Below are 15,538 nucleotides of genomic sequence, written 5' to 3'. Positions count from 1 at the left end.
TGACCCCAGATGACCTTTGAACTTAGATGACCTTGGTGCAATTTTTTTCATGCTCCCCTCAGTCATACGAAGGATTCCACCTATCAAGTTTAAGCCCAATAGGGCAAAGTTTAAATTTAGCCCCTACATGACCTTTGACCTCAGTTGACCTCAATTTTGTTTTGCGCATATATTCCCCTCGTATCAAGGATTGCACCCACCAAGTTTGAACCCGATAGACAAAGTTTGAACTCCATGACCTTTGACCTTTGACCTCGGATGACCTCCATATAATGTTTTTCATGCTCCCCTCATACGAAGGTTTCGACCCACCAAGTTTCAGCCCGATCGGACAAAGTTTGAGATTTGACCCCTCCGTAATGACCTTTGACCTTGGTTGACCTCGATTTTATTTCGGTCATATATTCCCCTCGTATCAAGGATTCCACCCACCAAGTTTGAGCCCGATCAGACAAAGTTTGAAATTTTGACCTTTGACCTTGACCTCCGATGACCTTTAAAAGCACATGGCGAACATGCTTTTCCCGATACCTATCTATATGCGAAATTTCAGCACGATGCATCGAAGCGCGGCGAAATGCATAGCCGGACAGACAGATAGACAGACAGACAGAGACCGCTTATTATTTTATTAGTACTAGTGCACCTGCAGCTGTGGGAGCCCTGATGCTGTGAGAGCAGTGGCATGATAGCGATACTGTTTGACCCCAGATGACCTTTGACCTTGGATGACCTCGGTGTAATTTTTTTCATGCTCCCCTCATACGAAGGATTCCACCTATCAAGTTTAAGCCCAATAGGGCAAAGTTTGAATTTAGCCCCTACATGACCTTTGACCTCGGTTGACCTCAATTTTGTTTCGCGTATAAATCCCCTCGTATCAAGGATTCCACCCACCAAGTTTGAGCCCGATCGGACAAAGTTTGAAATCCATGACCTTTGACCTCGGATGACCTCCATATAATGTTTTTCATGCTCCCCTCATACGAAGGATTCCACCCACCAAGTTTGAGCCCGATCGGACAAAGTTTGAAATGTGACCCCTCCGTAATGACCTTTGACCTCGGTTGACCTTGATTTTATTTCGCGCATGTATTCCCCTCGTATCAAGGATCCCACCCACCAAGTTTGGGCCCGATCGGACAAAGTTTGAAATTTTGACCTTTGACCTTGACCTCCGATGACCTTCGAAACTACCCGGTAAACAGCGCACGCCCGATACCCATCCATGTCTGAAATATCGGAACGATGCGGCGAAACGCATAGCCGGACAGACAGACACACAGACACACAGACAGAGCTTATGATTATTATAGTACTAGTGCACCTGCGGCTGTGAGAGCCCTGATGCTGTGAGAGCACTTATTGGGGTATGGGCGCTTATTGGGGTATGGGCGCTTATTGGGGTATGGGCGCTTATTGGGGTATGGGCACTTATTGGGGTGTGGGCACTTATTGGCGTATGGGCGCTTATAGAATTCATTGGCAGCAAGTTTGGGCCCGATCGGACAAAGTTTGAAATGTACAAATCATTTGCAGCAATGCATTCTGGGTAGACATTACAGTGCATTTCAAATTGGGCAGATAGCCAAAAGCTGAATGACACCCGCTTGGGCAGCTTGAAACTTGTTGTAGATTGTCTACTGGATTCTTTTTATCCACTTGCTGCTTTGTATCCACGTGGGGTATTTTCCCCATTTGACCTTTGACCTTGACCTCCGATGACCTTGAAAACCACATGGCCAACATGCATTTCCCGATACCTATCTATATGCGAAATTTCAGCGCGATGCGTCGAAGCACGGCGAAATGCATAGCCGGACAGACAGATAGACAGACAGACAGAGACCGCTTATTATTTTATTAGTAAAGACTAGTGCACCTGCGGCTGTGAGAGCCCAGATGCTGTGAGAGCACTGGTATGATAGCGATACTGTTTGACCCCAGATGACCTTTGAACTCGGATGACCTTGGTGCAATTTTTTTCATGCTCCCCTCAGTCATATGAAGAATTCCACCTATCAAGTTTAAGCCCAATAGGGCAAAGTTTAAATTTAGCCCCTACATGACCTTTGACCTCAGTTGACCTCAATTTTGTTTTGCACATATATTCCCCTCGTATCAAGGATTGCACCCACCAAGTTTTAGCACGATAGGACAAAGTTTGAAATTCATGACCTTTGACCGTTGACCTCGGATGACCTCCATATAATTTTTCATGCTCCCCTCATACGAAGGTTTCGACCCACCAAGTTTGAGCCCGATCGGACAAAGTTTGAAGTTTGACCCCTCCGTAATGACCTTTGACCTTGGTTGACCTCGATTTAATTTTGCATATTATATTCCCCTCCTATCAAGGATCCCACCCACCAAGTTTGGGCCCGATCGGACAAAGTTTGAAATTTTGACCTTTGACCTTGACCTCCGATGACCTTCAAAACCACATGGCCAACATGCTTTTTCCAATACCTATCTATATCCGAAATTTCAGCGCGATGCATCGAACCGCTGCGAAACGCATAGCCGGACAGACAGATAGAGAGAGACCGCTTATTATGTTGCAGCAATGCATTCTGGGTAGACATTACAGTGCATTTCAAATTGGGCAGATAGCCAAAGGCTGGATGGGCTGGATGAAACATGTCCAGAGCTGCCCAGTACACATATTTGTATCCACTTGCTGCTGCTTTTGCTATCCAGTTGGGGTATTTTCCCCCCTAGATGACCTTTGACCTCGAGGGGGCCCTTCGAAAACCACACGGTCAACATGCTTTTCCCGTTACCTATCCATATCCGAAATTTCGGCTCGATGCGTCGAAGCATGGTGGAACGCATAGCCGGACAGACAGACAGACAGATAGATAGATAGACAGATAGATAGATAGACAGATAGAGACCGCTTATTATTTTATTAGTATAGATAGATGTCATGCCTGGCGACTTGTTCCGGGTTTTGTTGGAGCTGGTCACATATAATAAAGATAAACAGGCCCTTTCTTGTGTTAATTAATTAGTCTTTCATTTCAATATTTTCTTTTCCATTTCTTTTTCTTTACAGAGGCCCAGGCACAACAAGAAAATGAGTTTTATGATGCTTTTGACAGTATCAATGCCATCCAGGACTATGATGATGAACTCCCAGAAGAGGATGTAAAGAGTGATGAGGATCCTAAGGTCAAAGAACTTCGAGACAAACTTAGCAAGATCAATAGAAAGAAAGCAAAGATACGAAGCAGGAAGGTATGACATCACTCCCATTCAAATTGTTGTTGTTTCTTGATGGGACAGGGGCATTGTTTGCAAATTATGGTCTAAAATCAGATTTCTTTAGCTGTCAATTTAGTATGTAGGCCTACTGCCTAAATATGATGATGCATGACCATGTGCTAGTTATGCGATAATCTGGGGAACCTGTCAGCAATTGTTAAAGGACTCTGATAAAAAATACATGTATGAAACATACAGCCATATTATACTGTATTTGACAAAAATGGATACTACCAGATTCCTATTCCAGCCACCTGGACAGGTACCCCTTCAACAAGGTATTTTTCCATATACAGAGGCCCTGGCACAGCAAGAAGATGAGTTTAATGATGCTTTTGATGGTATAAATGCTATCCAGGACTATGATGATGAACTTGCAGAGATACCAGGGGAGTACCAGTTTAGTGCCACGCTGGTGGGTCCTGCAGTAGCAGTATTGATATAGCTACTCTATAGGTACTACCAGTCAGGTACCTTGGGAATGGTGTACCTATGCAAGTGACTGCATTAAGTGTAATTTTAATATAAAATTGGATCAATTGAGCCCATATTTATTGGTCAAGCTATGAGTTTTAAAATATTGGACTCGACTACGTCTCATCCAATATTTTAAAACTCATAGCAAGACCAACAAATATTGGTCGTAAAGCATCCAATTTTATCAGTATGTGTTGGGATCCAATATTTTCACACACTTGGATTCATCAAAACATAATAATGTAGCACATTGGGCTGTTAAGAAAATAAGTCCCAACAAGTTTTCTGTGCAAAATAACTGTAGACACAATTATGCAACACAAAATCCCAGATGATTTCTTCTGTGATTTCATATTGATTTTGACCAATTTAATGATAATACAATTGTACTAGAATACGAAAACATAGATTTATTGTAAGAAATCCATAGGGGCCACCAATTAATTAGGGCAGAGTGCGAATTGAGTCAACTACAATATCAAAATCATTCTGTGACAAATTTTCTCTGTAGAATTTGCAGAATAGAAACAAAAAGTGGGTCTAGTGATGTTATGCCTGACTTTCAAATGATGTGACCTAAATTTCAGTTGTCAATTGAGTATCAGAAATGGTAATATTTGAAACTTGTCGATTGAGTGCTTTTGTCATATGTAGGACAAATACAGTGCACAAAATAATTAATGTACCAGTTCTGTTCACCCTCATAAATATGTGACTATCCACCACAACTGAGCCCGGATGTCACCACTATTGAGATATGCTCCATTAAACTTAACAATAAACAATAGGAAACAAAGGATTTATTGACTGTTTTATCGATTTTTCACTACTTAAATGTCAAGTACTATAGACATGATATACATTATTTTAAAGCTAATTTCAAGCAGAATATTTTGGTTGAATATCTCAAAAATGATGATTAGCGACTTCAGGGCTCAGTTGTGCTGGATGGTCACATATATACTAAAAAAGACCGATTATGTCATAATTGGAACCAGCAGCCAATAGCTGCATCTTTTAGCTCAAAAGACCACATTTGTTGAAATCGTTCAAGGAATAAAGATACAATGATCCAAAAACCCAAGAAAGCTGCAAATTCAAGTTGCAGTTTGTTTGCTCCATATAGCATGCCCTATTCATTTGAAATTATTTGAAATCATTTGAAGTATTCTTGAACAAGAGAACTAGCACCGTGCTTTCCATTGATTAGAACACAAAAGTGCAACTTTTGATTTCTTTTCTTCCTTTAGATCAGCGTTTCTTTAATTCTCAACCAATTTCAACAAATGAGGTCTTAAATCAGAGCTAACAAGTGCAGATATTGGCTGTTTTTTTTTTAAATTTTGACATATTTGTCTTTGTTTAGGATATACAGGGGTGAACATAACTGGTACAATTTGTATCTTAATTCTTTTGCGCACTGTATGGATCATATCATACTGGAAACATGTGATACCAATTAGTGGCATAGCTGTCTGTTGTCCTTATTCCCCTTGTCAAATTAAAAGCATGTTGAAGTCTAATTGATATTGCCTTTTTGTTTGTATGTTATTGTAGCAACATATCCTAGGTTTGCAGAGAAATAAAGAACAAAAGAAGAAAGCTGAAATTGACAAGCAGATGGCTCATCGGAAGATCCAACAAGTAAGACAACACAATTAGAGGATGATGTATTTTCTAACAGTTGTTTAAAGCAAAAAATATATAAATAGGCTATTGCGATGGACATATATTTAAAGAAAACTAAGCAAGAAGTTTATAGAAATCTAAACAAAAGTTTAGTTCAAGTTATTTTAATTCATCTTCATAGAGTGCATAGTTCATATACTTTATGTGCACAAGTCGCCATGTATGTCTCTTTAGGTATGATTTTTACATTTTTTTTGTAAATCGTGACATGCCATACATGTAACCACATTTTTGACCTAAAATCACATTTTTGATCAAAAAAATACATTTTTGACCAAAAATCACATTTTAACCAAAACTCACATTTTAAACAAAATCACATTTTTGAGCAGAAATCACATTTTAAAGCAAAATCAAATTTTTGACCAAAAATCTTGTTTTTTACTAAAAATCATGTTTTTGACAAAAAAAGATTCTGAAGACATAATAATGATAAAATTGGACGGATACTTTCGCATGATACCTGAATTTATCGATCTCGCTAGAGTTTTCAAATATAGGGTGCACAACTTATAAGTTCCCCCCTACATATTTTTTAAAATAAATCGAAAACTATTTGACGAAATGCAAATCTGTAAAATTATATGGGTAGCCTTATTTATTTTACACATGTGGACCAAATATTAGCGTCACACGTCATTGCGTTCAGTCACAATGGTTCATTATGTAAAAAAAGGAGACCGTTTTAAACAGTGTTAAAAGTTGCATCTGAGTCCATAGGACTCAATTCTCAAACAATACAGTAGGCCAGGGATATTCATGTGTTTGTAAAAGAAAACTTAATCTTTGGTATTCTTCTTCTTCTTCTTCTTGAAAAGCAAAGCAGACATTTTATTCTTTTCTTTTTAATGATAAATGTCTGAGATGGAAGGGATATGTACTGCAGTGAGAATAGACCACATCGCCAGTAGTTTATCACATGTGAAAAGTCACATTTTAATAATGCCGCGTTTGCCCGAATTTTTTCGCGGTAGAGCAATAGGTTTGCTGGATGAAAATGTACCGGTGAAAGAAATTGCTCGTCAGTATGGGAGTTAAGCCTAATGCAATTCGAAAATTGAGAACAAAATTTCAGTTGACAGGAGAGGTGAAAAATCAGCCGAAAGCACCTTATCAATGAAAACACAACACTGCAAGAGCTAACCCGAGCAATCCAACATGTATGGAACAACATGAACCAGCAACGGGTCCGGAATTTAATAAGGAGCATGCGGCGACGTTGCAATGCACTTGTCAACAGTGCAGGAGGACACATCCCCTACTAAACATCTAGACTTTAAGTTTTATTTCCATTACAAACACATGGACAGGCCTAACATACTGTATTGTTTGACAATTGACTCCTATGGACTCATGTGCAACTTTTAAAACTCCCTCTTTTTTTACATAATGAACCATTGTGGCCAAACGCAATGATGTGTGACACTACAAATTGGCCAAGATTTGTAAAACAAATAAAGTTACTCATAGCTTTTTACAATTTTACATTTCGTTAAATAATTTTCGATTTATTTCAAAAAGCATTAGGGGGAACTTATAAGTTGTGCACTGTATATCACTCAACCGATAAATTCAGGTATCACGCTCAATCCGTCCAATTTTATATCAATATTGGGTGGCCAATATGTTGATTTTTTAAAATGCTGACATCGACGATATCCCCTGTACACCGACTATTTATGTAGGTCAGTTATGTAGTTATGTAATTTTCTATTTATTTTTTGTGTTTTCTTATATGAATTATATTATGTAACAGGAAAGGAAAGCACTCTGTGTTTGGACTTGAATGACAATTCACTTAATTGTTTGTATTAAATTGTTTGTATATTGGTATTTCAAATAAGTATTATCATTTTTATTATACAACACTAAACCTGGAGACATACGTGGTATTTACCAATGGGAGACGTAGGGCTCAAATGCAATTTATTTCTATAACTTTTCCCACATTCATTTATTTGGAGTAACCTATAATTTTGTACTGTGGCTGTTATCAAATGAGGGGTTCATTGACTCCCTAAATACTGTATAAGTGGAAATTTTCGTGAGGGTTTTATTTTCGCGAATTTCTCGTTTAGAGCTCCAACCGTGAAAATAACAACTCGCGAATATATGCAATAATGTATTACAAGTATAGGGGAGGATTGGGCAATTGTGAAAATGTGTCTCTCACTACAAATCGCAGAAATAACTGTACACGAAAATTACCACTTATACAGTAATATATGAAATAGTTCATTTTTGAAATGAACTATTTCATATATTACTGTATAAGTGGTAATAATGATACCTTTTGTTTTTGAAAAGGTGAAAACATCTTTAATAATGACATTTCAGATGTCAAATAACACCTTGGAAAAAAGTCAAAATGTGCATCATTGATACATGAAATTATGATGTTGCAGACATAAACACAAGCCTCAGGGAATATTTCATAGCTCCAGATCAAAGTGCCAATATCCTGTGTCTCAATTTAGGCACTTAATTGTTGGTAACTCGGTCACATTTATTAATGGTTGTCAGTCTGATATGCCATCTTGCATTTGATGATCAAGTCTTGAAATTGATGAAACGGTAAATGGATGTAAACTACATGTATTATTTGTTTGCTAGTTGGGGTGTGGGGGTGTGTGTGTGGGAGGGTGGGGTGTTTAGTTTGTGAGCGTGTACAATCATAGTCAATCGAGGACTCACACACGCACTCCGCATTCCAACCATGGACCACTCTGCTCACCATGGACCGTCCTCGGTTTGTGGAGGTTTGCAAACGACCGCAAGTGTATGTATAACGTATTTGCGAAGTATGTCCTCTATCGTATTATGTTAGATACAACATCCGCAGTTACTAGGTTAAATTCCATAACCACAAAATATGGTGAAAAACATCCTCGGTATGTCGATTGAGTACGGATTCGGATGTCCACGTTTGCATAGTCCTAAACATTGTCCACGTTTGGCGCTGATTGCACATACATGTAGGGGGTGTGGTGGTTTTTGGTGGGGGGTGTTCACATTTGTAAAGACCTGCAAATGAGGACATACCACTGTAGCTTGATAAGTGAGGGAACTGAGGATGACCACAGTTCTCTTTCCTACCAGGGTACATACAGGGTGTATCAAAATGATTGGTACCGGGCTATGTGACATTTTCAAAAATATATCAAAAATATAAAATTGCTAATTAATATAGTTTTTGTACTATAAATAGAAAGGGGCATATGTTAACTTATTGATCTATTAATCTGAAGTTGATAGGTTGTTGCATCTGGGAGCTATTGTCATTTAAACGAAGATCGACGTAATCATGGTTTGACTTACAAAACACAAGATGAATAGGTTCACTGCTTGAACCATTTATTGCATATTCTTCAATATCTCGCCTCAGTATACATAACATAAAATTGCTTTACACATGCTTTTGGAAAGATAGTTCCTGAAGTCCCTGGCAGTCTGAGGCGAAGACCTATCTTGAAAGAACTTAACACCTGTGATGGGTCCATTCTGTAACTGCCCATCAAATTTTCAAGCATTGCAAGTTATAGCATGTTTGCATGTGATATACGCTTTGATCTTGGAAACTGTCTCCTTAATCTTCTGTGCATTTCTCCAAAGATTTGTGTCGACCAGTGATTCTTTACTATGAATGCTCATGCACACCGAAGTGTGTAATACTGTGGAGCCATTCCAATAACTGTTACCAGGTCTAAACTAACCAACACTGTCTACAGTCTATAGCCATTCTGCCACACCATCTACTTAGTAATCTCAATAATACAATTTAAATTACCGCCCTGGATGGTGTTGATACACAAACTTCTTTCACCCCATCTAAATTATTCAAGTCAATAATATTACTTTCAAGCAATGAATATTGATTATAACATTTAATTATAACATATAACATTTAGGATCGAGCACTCTATTTCATGAAAGAAGAAACACAACTTTATGTCTTTATGATTATAACATTTATATATATAATGAATGAAGAAAAAGGCAAGGAAAATATTAAACATTTCCATTATTTTCAACATATTATCCTCACAAGGTGTTTACAGTAAAATAGAGCTTTGAAAATGGTGTGCTACTGATCCAGCGTTATGACGAAAAGTGTAAAAACACCTACTTTCCTTTAGAATCATGTAACTTCTAAGTAGAATATGCTATCTTTATGATCTAAAATTCTTAGAGAAGATAAAACTTTTATAATTACAAATATTTAAACAATTAACCCCAAACTGGAACAACAAATAGTAAAAAAATTCGGCAAAAAATGAGAAGTCTTCGGTACCAATCATTTTGATACACCCTGTATAGCAAACAACATACTAATGAATAACTGTAGGCTAGCTCACATCACACACTATAGGTGGCGCTATTCGTCCATAGGGAAGTGGAATGTGCATGTACGGTCCAAAAATGGCTTTACTGTGGGGCTCAATGGAGAAAATCACTAAAAATTAATTTTGACAACCAAAACCTAAGTGATGTTGACTTATGTTGGTATACTGGCATGATACTGGATTCATAAACTATCACATAGTGCAATCCATGTTCCACCAAGTCGACGCTCGATTTAGCTCAAAAGCAATTTGTGTGTAAATCAAGACCATCCAAAACAGCTTTCTTACAGTAAAGAATAGGAGGTCATCTGGGGTCACATACAGTATTGTGCATTGTACATATGTGCCTGCTGTCACAATTTCACACACAAAATTTTGGGCAATTTGATGACACTATTTTTGTCTGTAACTTCAAAAGTATATGCACTAGAAATATGATTGACCCCTTATTGTTTAGGTAATTTAATTCTCTTTCAAATGAAATTTCAGCTAAAAATATTGAACTTCAAAATTTTATGAACATCCCTAGAATAAGTCTTGTTAGCCCGTTTAGGGCCATATCTTAGTTGGAGAGTAAAAAGTCCAGTAGGGTCATTTTGATAGCAACACAGTCAGCAGTTGCAAAAAATGCAAATGACTTAACTTGGTTGATGTGTCACATATCATAATCATCATCCATAGTCATGGATTTGTTGGCTTAGGAATATTAATAAGCTTATTTGCATATTGAATATTATTTGTATTACAAACCTTTGTTATTTACACACCTTTATGTGGGGGCCGCCTTAATTACAAACCGCGTAATTCTAGTTGTAAATTTGATACTGTGTTTCACTTACAGAAAAGAGATCAACATGCAGCTGAGATGGAGGAAAAGAAAGATTTCCTACAGTTTGAACGAAAGAAAACCATGGAACGACTGCAAAGATATAAACTGGTAAGTACGTACCGCATACATGTACAGCACATCGTAACTGTCTAAATGCAAATGGTCAGGGTATAACCCTAAAAGTTGTGATTATGAGTATGTTTCCCAATTTTTGCAATTAACTGAAATTCAAGTCATTATCAACTAATGACCGGTTTGTAAATAATTGTAGTCATCTTTCTGAATACATGAATCACAGTAAGTGTTTTAAACACAGTGATGCCATGCAGTTTTCAAGCAATTGCCTGAATTGCCTGATTTCAGGCTTTTTGTTACTCCAAATTTTCACACTTTTATTTATTTTCAGCCCGTTTTGAGGTTTATAGCCCAAATTCACGTGCATTTTCAGGCTTTTCCTGCTAAGTCACTACAGGCCACTGGCATCCCTGTTAACACCCTTGACTCAATTAAAATGATAAGGTTCATCCTTAGTTTTAACAAATCTATACAATTTTTTGATAGTATTTAAACATGATATGGTCTATGAAAGAAATCAAGAAAGTAAAGATCCGTTGATTTCTTTGAGTAGTGTATCTGATATATTAATATTAGTATTTAATTTCATAACTTATTTTGTATGAGTGTCTGCTTGGAAAGCAGTACTTGTCAGTGATGAAAGAGCAAACTAAACTTAACCAACCACTTCTGTTTACAAGCTATGTGTAGGTCCCATGGGAAAATCAGCCTTCTCTCATCTAATTCATACTACTATATCATTAATAAAACCATACTGCCAACAGTATGTTGCCAATTCACCATGGGGAATGTAGCAGTTTTTTATATGCAACAGTAGATGCAAACAGTTGTCCAGTTCCCACAAAATAGGGATTATGTCGCCAGACATGTGTTTGAGTTAATCGGCATACACAGATGACTTTCCTATAAAAAATACATTTTCAAATTTAGTTGCGGACTTAGTTTGCTCTCAAATGCATGAAAGAGTCTTTTGAATTCCAAATTATGTAATCAAATTGAGAGTCAAATTATAGTTTTCCGCAAGGTTCTTCAGCAGTCTGCCGATTTGGTGCTAGTGTTTACGGCATAAACACAGAAGTGGGGTTCTGATTGGCTTATTGAATCATGTCATCATCACTTCAGCACCTCTTTGGCCGATCAAGCTGCATAGCATCGTGTGACCTAGTTCTGTTTACGTGAAAATCAGAAAGAGCAGTCGGACACCACTGAAGGACCATGCCAAATACTAAATGTATTCCTGCATTAAATAAAAAACTAATTATTTTTCATACTTCCCTTTTTTTTTCCAGAAATATCCAAGTGCTAAACTCATTAAACCCCAGCAATACAAATCAGGCAGAGCAAATTCACTGTCTAGCAAGCCTGCCACTTCAAAAGTTTCTACCTCATCAGGTACTGCCCGACAAGGTCAGACAACATCAGGATCAAGGTCAACCACACCCAAGAGGTCACCTTCTAATAGTGGCAAAGTTACCAAGACAAAATCTCCTGGAGACAAGAAACAACAGAAGAAAAAGAAACCTTGTGAGACCTCACCAACAAGTGATAGTGCAGAATCACCTCCACCACCTCCGCCTCCCCCGGCAGCTGCCCCTCCCCCTCCTCCTCCACCACCACCACCTCCCGCATGTGCACCACCATTGCCGCCACCTTATCCACCACCTGGTATTTCTAGCATGACAGGATCAAGTTTTGCAGCCAAGGTTAAGGTACCGGAAGAGAAACCTGGAGGACCAGCTGCAGCTTTAGGAGGGCTTGATATGAATGCCATTCTGCAAGCAAAGAACAAGTTGCAGACAAGACCCAGAGCAGATAGTAAAGCCAAGAAATCTGATGGAGGTAAGCTTGTTTTGGATCTTTTCCTGCCAGAGGATATTCTAAAAAATTATAATTACCATCCCCCTTGTTCATGAAATTTGGGGAAAATCATTGTAGAATATAGCATCTCACCATCAATTTCCCCCTTTAATAATAATTAAGAATATATATGTGACCTGATTTAGTCCACTCAGACTATTGTCGTCAAATTCAAAACTGAGATATAGCCAGAAATAGGTTTGGGTTATAGTTGACCATGAACTTAGACATATAAAAATATTGTAACTTTGCAACCAAATCAGTTATAAACATGGGGATTGGACTGATAGAAACAGGATTTTTAACTTCATATAATAATAATTCACCTAATAATAACTCTAAGCCTGAGTGGACTAGATCCGGTAACACATATAGTACCACACCATCAATTTCCCCTCTTAAATTTTTTTATAAGAAGAAGAGGTAATAAATTATACATTTACTAGTAAATTCTGTAATCTGTATGATCAACCCATGATTTATGTGAGGAGAGTTATTCCAAAGATACTATCAGTAAAAAGTTCACTCCACAAAAGCTGTTGAAACCACTTATCTCTTTGCAAAATGGCCATAACACATGCTTTATCCACAGAGTATGAGAAATGTATATAGATGTACTTGTATAGATGAATTGTACTCATATAATGCAGATTTTTATTTGCTGTGGTGATATTTGAACAATACCGTAAAAACCCAATAGTTAGCATATGTGCTTACTATCGAGTGCTTTTAAAACATGCAAACATGAAGAGTCCCATTCACAAAAGTACAAAGGGTTTTGAGCAAATCATCGATATACATAGTTATATACGAACAAGTAAACCTGCAAATGTGTGTCTCTACCCCATTTTCTCAGTTGGTAAAGCGCCCGACTTATGTACAATTTCATGTTTTCAAAAGCGCTCGATAGTAAGCACATATGCTAACTATTGAGATTTTACGGTATATGATTACAAATTCAAGTTCACCAAAGGATTCAAGTAAATATTTAATTTGTAACCAGTACTGTTATTTACCAGAATACATTTAAGATCAGTATGCTCAGATGTATAAACAGGAGGTTTTCACACATGCATTAAGTTTTGGCCACTCTTAACTTAGACATGACTCAAACACATTTTGCTGTATTGCAAAAACAAGGTGATAGAGTCATGATTGATCTGAAGCATATTAATCATCTCTCAAAGTTGCTCAATGTATTATGCATGTGTTGATCACTTTGGATTCCATGTGTAAACATATTTTGTTAAAAGCAGACAGCTGAGATAACTTGTCATGGAAGTGAACTGCTTAGCCACTATACAGGGTGTCCCAGAATGATCTATACCAGGCCTTCTCAACTAGCTTATTTGAAGTGCCAACTGGAAAATTTTAGTGATAATGAAGTGCTAACATGTTAGGGAGGACTTTGCGAGGTAGCACATGCATGACTGAGTGCATAGCGGGCTGGGTACAGGGACCAGGGGTACAGAGAAGAAGCTGCCTTGGGGGTCCAGGGGGCAGTGCCCCAGAAGCTCCTGGATATTAGGTTTTTTTGAAAGGCTCAGATTGGGTATTTTTCACCCCTTGTTTGTTCAAGATGGATGTGAGAAAATTATTAAAATTATTGTGCGCTACTTTGACGGACTCCGAGCGTCACAAGTAGTGCGCGCCGGTTCAGAAGGCATGATCTTTACTGTGTTTGAAAAAATATTAAAAATATATAATCATATCTAATTTTAATATGTGCAATACAATGGCACACATGTCACCTACTTATTATGTTCTTTTCATTAAAATAGCTTGTTGATATTATTGAAAATGGACTAAAACTGGTTTTGTATGATTTACAATGCAAAGGCCTCATAACACATGGATACATGGATTACCATCGTCCAGCCATATTGTGCAATATATTGGAGAAATCATAATAATTATAGGAATTACATCAGATTTGACACAAATTGAAATTACTAAATATTTCTTGATATGGGATTACCCAAAAATGCCAGTTAGATTTATTTATTAAAGTTAATGTTTATTTTTATCCAATGCTAAATATTGCAACATTGTATTTTCTTTAATTTTGTTATAAAATGTCACAATAAATGGTGGGGTATTATGTTGGCATAGCAAATATGTAGATGGAGCTAATATGAGATATAATTAGATATAATTAGATTAATTGCTGAACTTTATGGGACTGATGTGTACAAAGGCCCAAGGTCCAATAATGTTTCACAATTAAACCAGTTTATCTGGTAGTACATATAGAACATTAAATGTTGTGATAAATAAGTTACAATTATGATTATTATCTTTCAGAAGCTATGATGGACACATTAAAGCTTATCCGAGACGGTGTAAGACTCCGCAAGACTCAAACAAAACCAGAAGATGAGAGCGATTCCCTTCCATCTTTGTCAAGATCAGAAAATTGGGAAGATACAGAACTGTATCGTGCAATTGAGAAAGTACGCCAGCAGGTCAAGGATGATACCGATGAGGAGGAGAGTGAAGATGAAGAGGATAACTCTTTTAGTTAATAAGTTAAACCATCTGTCCTAATCTTCCTTTAATGGTCGATACACTTACACTACAAAATTCCTATTGGCTGCCTGCAAAGGTACACAATCCCCAAGGTACCTAACAGGTACACACAGTACCTTCACAGGTACTCTGCTGGTGGATCCTGAACAGTAGGAGCAGAGAGTACCTGTGTAGGTATTCTGTGTATACCTGTCAGGTACCTTGATGACAGTGTACCTGTGCAGGTGGCTGCAATATTAATTTTGTAGTGTACTATCGAAGTGTGTCAAAAAAGGAATCCCATGCCAATATAAATATCTCAAAAAAAGTAACTAACCCCACTAAAATAATTACCATTATTCAAAAACGGGCGATTGTATTACAAATCTGTAAAATGCAATGGAAGCAGAATTTATTTCTGCACATTTTGACACCTCATTTGTTGCAATTGACTAAATATTGACGTCACAGCGTACATATAAATCAATGTAAC

At 37.5% G+C, this 15,538-nt stretch overlaps 1 protein-coding gene across 2 annotated transcripts in view; it reads left to right on the top strand.

Moving 5' to 3' along the window:
• The window catches only part of LOC140159332 (junction-mediating and -regulatory protein-like), a 36,512-nt gene extending 20,974 nt beyond the window's left edge, over nucleotides 1–15,538 (top strand). For both annotated transcript variants that reach the window (XM_072182776.1, XM_072182775.1), the window contains exons 5-9: nucleotides 3,059–3,240; nucleotides 5,302–5,388; nucleotides 10,618–10,713; nucleotides 11,970–12,519; nucleotides 14,842–15,538. In XM_072182776.1, the coding sequence (XP_072038877.1) occupies nucleotides 3,059–3,240; nucleotides 5,302–5,388; nucleotides 10,618–10,713; nucleotides 11,970–12,519; nucleotides 14,842–15,062 (1,136 nt within the window). In that variant the 3' untranslated portion in view covers nucleotides 15,063–15,538. The remainder of the gene's footprint in view (nucleotides 1–3,058; nucleotides 3,241–5,301; nucleotides 5,389–10,617; nucleotides 10,714–11,969; nucleotides 12,520–14,841) is intronic.

The sequence above is a fragment of the Amphiura filiformis genome, chromosome 8 (genome assembly GCF_039555335.1).
Source record: "Amphiura filiformis chromosome 8, Afil_fr2py, whole genome shotgun sequence".
NCBI classification, from domain to species: domain Eukaryota; kingdom Metazoa; phylum Echinodermata; class Ophiuroidea; order Amphilepidida; family Amphiuridae; genus Amphiura; species Amphiura filiformis.
This window is presented reverse-complemented; position numbering and strand designations above follow the sequence as displayed.